This window comes from Phragmites australis, chromosome 5, assembly GCF_958298935.1.
Source record: "Phragmites australis chromosome 5, lpPhrAust1.1, whole genome shotgun sequence".
Classification (NCBI taxonomy): Eukaryota; Viridiplantae; Streptophyta; class Magnoliopsida; order Poales; family Poaceae; genus Phragmites; species Phragmites australis.
The window spans coordinates 12,939,922-12,952,018 of record NC_084925.1 but is presented as its reverse complement, the minus strand read 5'-3'; the positions used below and the strand labels follow the sequence as shown (position 1 = coordinate 12,952,018).

The window sequence follows — 12,097 nt, the reverse complement described above, 5'->3', positions numbered from 1 at the left end:
TAATTCGTTTTTATCAAAATCCTTCTGTATTTTCTAGTTCTTTAGCTATTGCTTCTGAATTTTAATGGTTGATATCCAAAAGCATTCCATACAGACGACCGTCAGGCCCACTTATATGTCTGCGGGTGAACCGAGGTCAGTAAAGTGCTACAATTTGTTTCTTTTTTAGAAAAGAAATACCTTCCTCTGTTGGCCAAACCCTTTAAAGGGACCTCTTGCGGATCTTGCGTCGCTTGACAGACAGAGCAGCCGAAAGCCCGAAACAGAACAAAAGCAGAGCCTCCTCCAACTAGAACACATCAAGCCAAGCAAAGGCGCACCCATATATGAAAACAAAAAGAAAATGATTGTTACCTTTCTCCTACTCCTGCTCTCCTCCCTTGTCCCGGGGCCGGCGCTCGCGCTGCCGCCGCGCCCGCCGGTGCGCTGCGGCGATGGCGGCGCGGGCTGCGTGCTCTCGAACGCCTACGGCGCGTGGTCCAGCGACCGCGCCGACTGCCCCGTGTCCGCCGTCGCGTACCCAGCGTCCGAGCAGGACGTGGTCGCGGCCGTTGCGCGCGCCAGCGCCAACAGCGCCCGCGTCAAGGTCGTCAGCGGCTTCGCGCACACCATCCCGAAGCTGGCCTGCCCCGGCGGCGGCGGCGGCGGGAACGGCACCCTGCTCATCAGCACGGCGAGGCTGGCCGGCGTCGAAGTGGATGCGGCGGGGCGGACGGTTACCGCGGACGCCGGCGCGCCGCTGCGGGCCGTCATCGACGCGGCGGAGGCGCGCGAGCTGAGCCTGACGGCGGCGCCATACTGGGATGGCGTGAGCATCGCGGGGCTGGTGAGCACGGGGTCCCACGGCAGCTCGTGGTGGGGCCGCGGCGGTGCCGTGCACGATTACGTGGTGGGGCTCAGGCTCGTCGTGCCCGCCGGGGAGGCTGACGGCTGGGCCAGGGTCCTGGAGCTGCAGAAAGGCGACGATCTCTTCCCCGCTGCTCTCGTCTCCCTTGGCCTGCTTGGGGTCGTCTCTAAGGTTAGTGATCAAATGTCATCATATCTTGAGGATTTAAGGACATGATTGTTTCAAATTTAAAATAGTTTAAGTTCTTTGTTTCATATTTTGACTTGTTTGAGCTTTGAAGTAAGGTTTCGATAGGCCTGTATCTGAGGCCTGTCAGAGGAGAGAGCTATGATGACACTTCCGTAGTGGTTTGTGTTTGAGAAGACAATATTGTCAACTTTTAAGCCTATTGAAAAAGTACAAATTAAAAATATTTAAACAAAGCATAAGAATGTACAACTTAGTAAATTCGGGTCCATGATAAGAACCATTTTCATGAGTTACGAAGGAAATTATCGATATCCTATGCAATAAATTACAAAGCAAAAAAAAAAAGTCAAGAAAAGCATAAACAACTATGCAGACGCTTCCCTCCATGCTTTATAAATGTTAAGATTTGTTTGGATTTCTTACATTAGAAACCATAGTTGAAATATATTCCAGAAATGATAGATGAGAAAGCCTGAAATAAAGGAACTCTACTTTTAGCAACTCACAATAGACGATATTAATTAGCTTAACAAATATTTCATCCTATAGAATTTGGTTATTACCTAACATGTGAGCTATGTGGTTGCTGAGAATTAAGTTCAGCAAAGGCGTCGGCCATATTTGTCTTTTTGTAGTGCCCTCCTTTGAGAAAACATGGCCCTACAAAAGATGTAAAACATGTTATGGACCGATGGGTTCATCTCTGTTTCTGGTCAATCCGCAGGCATTTTATGAACATGTTTATCTTACTCTTAACAGTTTGCTGTAAAATGTTTCTGTGACGGATTGGTTTGGTTGATCGATCCATAGTATCATGACATGATGGTTTCATTTTCAGACTATTTCGCTTACCCAATTTCTCATCTTCACTTCTCCTCTCCTTCACTTGTTACCAAGAATAGCTACATTGTGTCCGAGTATAGAACAGGAATAAATAAGCTTGTCTTCACTGATTGATCCAATCTCTAGCAAAATTAAAAATATCAGAGGAGTAGTGGAGTACTTAGCTCATTTGATTACAATAGCAAAATTTTGAAAAAAGGATCGGAGAAAAGGGCCACCATGTGCTTGCCTGTATTGTGTGGTTTCTCAAACCGGGACCATGGGTCTTGCATTCCAAAAAATGCCATAAGAGTCTCATGATGAAGTTTTGCTCTAATCAAGTTCTGCCAGATCACAGCAACCTGAATGGGCAGAAAATAGCCCCCACGATTGTGTCTAGAACGCATTGGTATAAATCAGCTTCAAATATATTGTGGAAAACTAAGATCTAGTATCTACTGCGGTTCGCAGTGGGTGATGTCCAAAACGACAGGTAGAACATGACAGGAGTATGAGGATCACGCGATGCAAAGATATATTTGCTTGTATATTGATCCATCAAGCTAATCAAGTTTATTAGTAGTACATATCGTTCTATGTTTCGAATGGATTAGCTATTTTTATTTTCCCATCGTACTAAGCTTCGGAGGCTGATTGTTCCAGCTTCTGCATGAGATCCTCTGAAAATTGCACACCTGCTCCAATGTAGAATCCACTTTCATTATAACTACATCCGTGCTAATCACAATGCCCAAATTAAGCTTCTTAAACTCTTTATATAGTCCAGGTTATCTTTCTTGTATAGTCATCATACTAACATAGGTATTTCTGCTCAGAGCAACTGCCACTACATCTGCTTTTCCTGGATGGTAGTTGATTTCCAAATTGTAATCCTTGATAAGTTCTAGCCATCTACGCTGTCTGAGGTTGAGATTAGGTTAAGTGAAGATATACTTCAGACTTTTATGATCTGAGAAGATCTCGCATCTCTGCCCTATCAGGTAATATCTCCAAATCTTGAGTGTATGAACTATAGGAGCTAGTTCTGTCGAATATCTAACTATAGGGTATATACGGATAAGGAGTACATCATATATAGACAAGATATATACGACATATATTCGGCAACTCCAGATATTACGGAACCGAATCAGCGGTACTTGATACACCCAGAATCAAGGAAGTACATACCGAGAAGGTTTAGATTGGTTACTTAAACTAATATGACATGTATTCAAAATAGATCTATCTACTTGGATGTCAAGGAAGGCAACTCCCTATCGACTATGGCTGGATAGGAGTCGGTACCTCACCCCTGTATAAGGCGGAAAGGCTAAGAGGGGAGAACAACGAAAAAAAAACTATAAGCAACACGAAAGGCAACAACAGTGAGTTACTCGACGACTTCAGCCCTAGGACAGATTAGATCCAATCAACTCCTTGTAATAGTCTTAGCCACCTTGCTTGTACTTGGGATCATCAATACAAGGTAGCAACACTCCGATAGGATGTACGGTATTACTACAATCGGAGGTCCGAACCTGTATATATTGTTTTTTCTCGCTTCGTGATTAATCCCTACTCTCGAAGGTACCCAGTCAATTTACGGACATATTGTCGGGAACTAATCTTCGACAAGTTCCAAGTCATGAGTAGGGTAGTTCTTAACTGCCTTGAGGCATAAGGTATTATGTGGCCTTCTTGTATTAGCACACATCCCAAACCTTGGCGCGAGGCATCACAATACATCGAGAACAGCTTCTGTGTCAGGCATGATTAGCACTGGGGCGGTGGTTAATCTCTTCTTTAATTCGTTAAAGCTGGTCTCACAAGTAGGAGTCTACTTAAATTCCTTTCTTTTCTCCAGTAACTCTGTCATTGACTTGGCGATCCTGAAGAAGCCTTCTATAAAGCGACAATAATATCATGAAAACAGTATGCGGTGGCTTCCAATTTAGGACCTCCTTCACTTTGCTGGGGTCAATGGATACTCCCTCTGCTGAGATTATATGACCTAGAAAAGAGACTTCTTTCAACCAAAACTCATACTTGTTCATTTGGCATACAACTGATTCTCCCTGAGTTTCTGCAGGACCATCCTCAAATACTCCTTGTGCTCTTTCTCATCCTTCGAGAAGACCAGGATATCATTGATGAACACAACCACAAACTTGTCCAGATAATCCATGAAAACATTGTTCATGCGGTACATGAAGTATGTTGGGGCGTTGGTCAATCCAAAAGACATCATTGTAAACTCAAACAGACCATATCGGGTGACAAAAGTGATCTTGGGAATGTCCGATGCTCGAATCTTCAGCTGATGGTAACATGACCGAAGATCAATCTTGGAAAAGACGCATGCTCCTTTTAGCTGATCAAACAAATCTTCAATGCGAGGCAAGGGGTACTTGTTCTTCATGGTCACCTCATTAAGTGCACGATAATCGATGCACATTCTTTGAGTTCCATCTTTCTTTGGCACAAACAATACCAGGGCTCCCCATGGCGAGGTGCTAGGGCGAATAAACCCCTTCTCTAATAGCTCTTGGATTTCCTCCTTGAGCTCAGCCAACTGATCGGCATCCATTCGGTACGGTCCCTTATATATGGGAGCAGTGGCAGGTACTAATTCAATAACGAACTCAATGTCTCGGTCTGGTGGCATACCTGGCAATTTTTTGTGGAAGACATATGGGAACTCGCTGACTACTCTGACTTCCTCTACTGCCTTAGCATGGTTAAATTTTATATTCTTCTTGATTCTATTTGTGGCTTTGAACTCCACCTTGGTGCCACATGTATGTGTCAAATAAACTGTCTTGATGGCACATCCTATCACTCCATCGAATATAGCCAACAAATCCATTCCCAAATGATATCTATCCCTTTAGATTTCAAGACGATAAGGTTTGCATGGAATTCTACCCCGTTTATAGCAAGGCTTATCTAGAGAACTAATTACCAATCGATTTTTCATTATGGCTATCGGCAGATTATGCTTTTCTACAAACTTAGTTGAAATAAAGGAATGTGTTACTCTGGAATCGAATAAAACTATAGCATGGTGAGAGTTGGCGGGAAACGTACCAAGTACCATATCCGGGGCGTCTTGGGCATCCTCTGCTGCAACGTGGTTGACTCGCCCACTCATGAAGTTCTGACGACGCTGTTGCTGTGGCTGACCTCCGGGGCAATTCTGCTACTGGTTGTTGGTCTGACCCTGCTGCTTCTTGGGATATTATTGGTAAGGTGCCCAAAGTTCCCACAGCTGAAGTACGGGCCAATGGTACTGGATCCCTGGCCAGTATGACCCTGCTGTTGCCGGTTTTGGTTCACTAGGCATGGGGCTTGGTAGTTGAAACACTGCTGCTGCTGGGGATGCTGTTGCGTTGGCTAACTGAAAGATCCTGATGTCTGGTTGGTTGTCCTCTGTTGCTGGTTCTAGCCTGCTTGACGGTACACCTATCCTGTGGGGGGTGGGTTGAAGCAGGGACGGGTGTTGCTGCCTGAGGACTGACCCTGCATCATTCGCTTGCATTCTTCTCCTAAATTCTGCTTCTTCTTCTCCAGAATGAAGGCACTATCAACAAGCTTCTGGAAGCTCGGGTACTCATTGGCTGAGAGGAGTACTGAAGTCCAGAGTTCAAACCTTCCAAGAAACAGTCTTGTTTCTTTTCATCCGTATCCATATCTCCGAGGGCATAGCGGGATAGTTGGGTGAATTTGGTAAGGTTTCACGCACTGGCATGGGACCTTGCTTTAATCCAAGAAACTCTTTCTGTTTCAGTTTCCCTTTCCTTATTGGCACGTGGTGCTTGCGGAAACTGTCCTTGAATTCTCTCCAGGTAATCTCTTGGGGTCATCATGGGCTGCAGTGTAAGCTACCCACCAATCTGAAGCTGCTCCTACTAGCTGGTGAGAAGCGAAGAGGACTCTTTCCCTGCCGGTGCACTGAGAAATCTGCAGCTTGCTTTCAATTGTCTTGAGCCACTCGTTAGCATCCATTGGCTTGACTGCCTGTGCAAAAGTGGGTGGCTTGGTGCTTAGGAAGTCCTTTAGCTTGTTCTGCGGCTGCATTTGCGGTGGCGGTGGTGGTGCCTGATGAGCTGGGGGTGCCTGTTGAAGTCTTGCCACGGCCTACACCAGTCCCTGTAGAATTTGAGTCTGCACGGCCATCATCTGCACTGGGTCCACAGAGTTCCAGTTGGTTCGCCTGTTCCATGAGGGAAATGTGTCCAGGTTGTCGTCCTGGGGGTGAACATTGGGGTTACCGCCTTCAGCGTTGTTCCTGTTGGCGCCAGCATTGTTCACATTCCTCGTGTTCACCATCTGACAGTTGCAAGAATATGAGATTGGGATACGAGAACAAGGCCATGACAGATGAAGCATAACGAAGAACTCATAAACTAATATATATAGATTGAGGACGGATACAACTATGAAAGACAAACTTCCCCATCGCATCGACACACACAAAGAAAACCTAACACCCAAGTTCACAGCATCGAAAACAAACATGTCCATTACAATCATGAAACAAACAACTCTAAACGACGCTAAGCTGCTACTAGGGAAAAACTGCTAGTTCAAGAACTATCACCATCCTCTGAAAGGTCCTGCGGTGCAACACACAGAGCGGAGTCAAGGCGGAGCTTCTTGCAGGAGGGAGAGCAGGGCAACTATGGCTCGGGCCAAACCTCTGGTTCCTCCTCTGAGACATCAGTCATCATCGCCTGAAGGGTGCGAATCCTCTCCTCTGCTCGGCGAGCCTCAGGTGCATGTCGTGTAACTCGTCAAGGGCTCCGTCCAGCTCCTGAGTCAAGGTGTCCGTGGGGTGAACCTGCTCCACCAGTCTGGCGTCTCCCTCCCTCTTGGTACCAGCAAAGATGACCTCCAAGCTGCCACTCTTACGTTGTGGGTAGAAGTTATACTGCGTAGTCTGAATAGTGCCATGGTACTATGCGTAGATGACTAAAAGTGTCTGGCAAGCTGCGTCACAGATCTCGGCTGCAAAAGTCTCTCGGTGCGAGGGCTGAATGGGTCCTACGCACTCTGTGGCCATCGTCGTCTGGACGCTTCTCAAAGATGATTACCTCCACCATCCAAGCGTATACATGGCCACTGAGCGGGGTCTTGATTCCCTTGTAGATCGGGGCCTCCTGATAGCCCAGACCCTTGAGAATCGTACAAAGCTTGCAAGGGAACTCCCTCGCCTGCAATCCAGAAGAGTGAAACTCCACGGGTGGCTAGAACGCCCAAGTAGCCTCTATGGGAGCTCTAGCAGGAACGAAGCCTCCAACCTGCTTGCAGGGTGTCTGCTTCGTGCGGGCCATCTAAAATTTTGAAAAAGAGAGAGTAGTCAGTAACCATTTTACAAAGATTTATATTTTTACAAAGATTTTATAAACATCAGCAATAGAAAGGAGAACAGAAACGACACTGGTAGAGTAAAAGATTATCAGAAACTACTTTTTGACAGAGATATGTCCTTAATAATGACCATTTCTAGTTAGGTTTGCGTCCTATGGTCAACACGTCTCTGATACCACCTCTGTCACACCCGGTTTTCAAGAGAACAAACCAGATGCATTCCACATGTATGTCAGGATCAAATTTTCATACATGCGGTGACTTCATAAGTGATAATATAACAGTGTCATGACATAATGATAAAATTCCCTACAAAAGGACCCATAGGTCTTAAAGAAAACACTACGATAACTTCCAGCGATAGCGGATCTTCCATCCAACTACAGGTGTTGTTCGGGGGAGTGCCAGTCTACAACATGGTCTTCAAATCAAAATCTTCTTTCTCCTAGAACTCAACTCCATCGACCGAGATGTCCACAAAGTCATCACCTTCTAAGCAGCATCAAAAAGGTTGGGAGAAGGCAAGTGTGAGGACATGGGGTGGTCAACAAGTGCGGGAAAACATGACATGAAGGCTTAAGCCAAGAAAGGCTTGACTCAGGTTTACTGCAACTATGCCAAACTAAACTAGGACTCAAGATATATAGCAATCATATTTACTATGTATGATGACACCAACATTAAAGGAACAGCTCATTAGATTCCATTCGACTACCAGACTCACTAGATATTCCATATCCAGCTACCAACTCATCAGGATACCACCCGACTACCCAAAACCAACCATCCAAGATCCCTCACTAATCATGAAGAAGTTCAAGCTCGCCCTTGACCGTGAGCACGGCTGATCGATCAGTTTTATACTCTGCAGAGTTTGCACACTTTACCCATGAGTCGTGATTCCTATTTTGTTTCACACTTCCAAAGTGCAGAGCCGGGGTCTCACTACAAGGCCTTTACAAAATGCCTCCAAATCCATATACACCCACTAAGGTTTCACCGCTAACAGGGATTTCATCCACTGCAGAGACCCCCTCTTATGCCACTCAATAGCCTATTGGTGCGTACAGAATAAGGAGAATATCTAATTAATTAGTCAGGCCGTACCCATATAAGCCTCGTGGTTGCGCTATTATGCTGGGTAACAGGCTTCACAAACCGGTCCTTAGGATCCAAGGTAGATGCTCGCACATTTTCAATGTGCACACAGCAGCCATACCAACCAAACCAACCTTCCTGGATCCCTATGATCCATGTTGCTACAAAAGGTTACCTAAACCGGTTCATGTTGCATAGACTATTATTCAGATTAACATTTAACCCACCCAACTTGACAACACGACTAAGCATTTATACCCTTGACACATAGACTAGAACACAAATAGCAAGAATAATCACAAAAAATACTAATAAACTCTAAGCATGGGATTCATATTAACAAGCATGCATCTAGAAAAATAAAATATACACTTTCCTACAATGGGATTGATGTGATCAAGGACACTTGCCTTCAACCGCGGGTTGCTCAAACTACTCGAAAGTCTGGTCCTGCAGGTTCACAAACTGCTCGTCTCCTATTGCAATCGCGCACACCGGAAACAAACAAGCACAAGCATCTGAGAACAGTACACCAAACAGTAGCAAGGCACTAAAAAAAAGATTTACTAACCGGATAGTACTCGCTGCTACGATCACGGGAGCGCAGCAATGGCCTAAAACGGAGCTCGTATGAAAAAGTTATGAGGGTTTTAAGCTACAGGGGCTTTTCTGAAAAAAAACAAGGGCTAATTTGTAAAAATAGAAAGTTTTAGGGACTTATTTGTAAAATTTCAGGGACCTATATGTAAATAAATAAAACTATAGCGGGCTAAAAGTAAAATTATAAGGGCTTAAAAGGGTCTTTTGTGAAAACTGAAAAGTTTGGGGCCTATATGTAAAATTACCTAATTTCAGAGATTTAAGGATTTATTTTTTTAATTGAAAACCTAATTATTGTGTCATGCTGACGTGGCTTGCCGCGTTGTACAAAGGGGGTGACGTGGCGCCACGCGGTTGCTGACTAGGATGTGGACCAGCGCTGTGGACTGGGTCCACTAGTCCATGGTCGACCGGTTACACACCCGAAGGGGTACGCAATCTCAGCCACAGATCTGGGATCGGATGGCCTAGAGTGGTTGGGGGGAAACGGGTGGCCGGCGGCGACAGGAAACGGCAGTGCTGTCGTGAGCATGGTCGGAGCATCACTGGCGACACGCGAACTGGGGCTATGGGCTACCAAACTCGACGATAAGGCGCAATCGAAAGAGATAACGACGGGGAGTCTCACCGAGGGCTTCACGGCGGCTGGCGAGGTCTTGGCGGTGGTCAGCGACGGAGGGAAGTGGCGGCGAGGGTCGGAGCTCGATGGAGTCTTGGCTACAGTGACGAAGAGACAAATCCGTGAGTCGGGGAAGCTGGCCGACGATCCTACAATGCCAAGGAGTCGGTCAGCCGACCTCAGAATGCGACGGAGGAAGCCAGCGACGGTGATGTGGCGGTGAGGCTTAGTGAAGCTCGGCGAGGTGGTGTTTCCGGCGGCGGAGAGGAAGAGCCGAGGGGTGGGATGAGTTCCTCAGGTCCTTGCGGTGCTGGCAGCGGCCTCGGATGCGCCGGGGGAAGCTCGGCTGAGGCGGCGGATGCTCTGCGGAGCTCGGCGACGGCAACAACGGCTCTGCAAAGGTGTGGAGCGGGCGGGGTTGTGGGCGAACGAGAGAGCGGCGGGGCTGGGCAGCATTTAAAGGCGCGCACGCGGGCGGTTGCAGAATTCGTGGGCGCGAGTGGAGACGTGTTCGCGCCGGTGGTTTCGGGCGGCACGACGAGAGGTGGGAGAAGGGGGCTGATAAGTGGACCTGGGCTGTCAGTGTGAGAGAGGGAGGAGGTGCGAGCTGGGCTGCGTGGGGAAGGTGGGCTGGGTTGCGAAAAACGGGCGTCATATATCTGAAAGCTGACCTAATTTTTGATGCTATCTGGAAGTCTAAAGTCTTTAAGAAGCATCAGTTTAACTTGTATTCTAGAAATTGTTCTTTCCTTCAGAAGTGCATTTGTTTTTTGTTTGTTCTCTTTTGATATTGATGTGAGATTGGTTTTTAGTGCTTTAATTCCAATGTATATTTGGCAAATTGTCATAGACGATTGGATAGAGGGGGAATTAAAAGATTGAAATCGACCCAAACCCTTGTGAGTTTTTATTCATTTACCCTCCCTGCAAATATTCAGTTGTCGTCGTCAAAAAAAATATATTCAGTTGTCATGGTCAAAAAAAAAATATTCAGTTGTCTCTCTTTACTTTTGAACTGTGTTAAGTCAAAAACCAAAACCAGAAGAAATGGCATTACATGTTTATGATGAATGAAATGGCATTACTTAGTAGATTTACTGCACAAAAGTACATTTATACTGTCATATATAGATATGTAACTACACTAACATATATGGCAAAAAGTTGCAAATTAAGCTCAGCGAATTGTCTAAATTGTAACCATTCTAGAACGGATGGAGTTCTTTTGGGATACTGCATGTTTACTAGCGAAACTGTAACCATTTTTTTAGGCGAATTTTTCGAGCTTTTTTTGCTCCAATCTTCAATGTGCCATTCATATTCAAACCGAGGTGTTTGCAGATCACGCTGTCACTGGAGCCGAGGTTCAAGAGGAGCATCACCTACGACTACAGGGACGACTCCACCTTCCAGGACGACTTCGCCGCCCACGCGGCGCGCCACGAGTTCGCCGACATCGCCTGGTACCCGTCCCAGCACACGGCTGTGTACCGTGTCGACGACCGCGCTCCACTCAACGCGTCCGGCGACGGCGGCAACGACTTCATCGGCTTCCAGTCCACGTCCATCGTGGTCTCCGCCGGGATCAGAGCCCTGGAGACATCACTGGAGCGGTCCAAGAATGTCAGGGGCAAGTGCACGATGGCGGCGGCGGAGATCGCGGCGAAGCGGCTGGTCGGCAACGGGCTGAAGAACAACGCCTTGCTTTTCTCGGGCTACCCCGTCGTGGGTTTCCAGGGAAAGATGCAGACGTCGGGTTCTTGCTCGCGCTCGCCGGCGGCCGATCTGCTCAGCGCGTGCGCGTGGGACCCCAGGTTCCACGGCCTGTTCTTCTACGAGAGCACAGCGTTCTTCTCGCCGGCAAGGTTCCGGGACTTCATTCTCGACGTCAAGCGCCTGCGCGACCTGGCCGGGCCGGATAAGCTCTGCGGCGTGGACGTCTACAACGGTATCCTGGTCCGGTTCGTGAGGGCTTCGGCGGCATACCTCGGCCAGCACGAGGACTCCGTGGTGGTGGACTTCAACTACTACCGCGCGTCCAACCCGGCGACGCCGCGGCTGAGCCAGGACGTGTGGGAGGAGGTGGAGCAGCTGGCGTTCGTCAAGCACGGCGCGAGGCCGCACTGGGCCAAGAACCGGATGGTGGCGTTCGCCGGTGTGCAGGGGAAGTACCCGCGGTGGGGTGCGTTCGCCAGGGCGAAGCGGCAGCTGGACCCGCGGGGGCTGTTCGACAGCCTGTGGTCTGACGAGGTCGTCGGCGGGGTGGAGCTGAGCAAGGGCGACGGGTGCGCACTCGACGGCCGGTGCGTGTGCTCGGAGGACAGGCATTGCAGCCCCAGCCAGGGGTACTACTGCAGGCCGGGGCTTGTGTTTACAGAGGCCAGGGTCTGCAGGGACTTGGTGTCGCAAGATCTCTGAAACTTTGCCAACGCTGAAGCTGTGGGCCGTGCGGATAATAGATCTCTGTATTCAAGTGCTACGAGGTATACATCATGTTGGAATTTATGGGGTTTTCCGGTTGAAATTAGAGTTTGAAATGAAATCAAATT

The 12,097-nt window shown here is 47.7% G+C and overlaps 1 protein-coding gene across 1 annotated transcript; it reads left to right on the top strand.

Moving 5' to 3' along the window:
- Window positions 1-250: 250 nt before the first annotated feature.
- On the top strand, window positions 251-12,093 carry LOC133918801 (L-gulonolactone oxidase 3-like). Its single transcript, XM_062362873.1, has 2 exons — window positions 251-1,018; window positions 10,890-12,093. The coding sequence occupies exons 1-2, from the start codon at window positions 344-346 to the stop codon at window positions 11,964-11,966; spliced, it is 1,752 nt and encodes a 583-aa protein (XP_062218857.1). The 5' UTR covers window positions 251-343; the 3' UTR covers window positions 11,967-12,093.
- The last annotated feature ends 4 nt before the right edge of the window (window positions 12,094-12,097 follow it).

Bases quoted from the DNA above. Each gene is read 5' to 3' on its own strand.
- LOC133918801 (XM_062362873.1), top strand. From the start codon at position 344: ATGATTGTTACCTTTCTCCTACTCCTGCTCTCCTCCCTTGTCCCGGGG. The intron at 1,019-10,889 runs GTTAGTGATCAA...AGGTGTTTGCAG, and splicing joins TGCTTGGGGTCGTCTCTAAG to ATCACGCTGTCACTGGAGCC.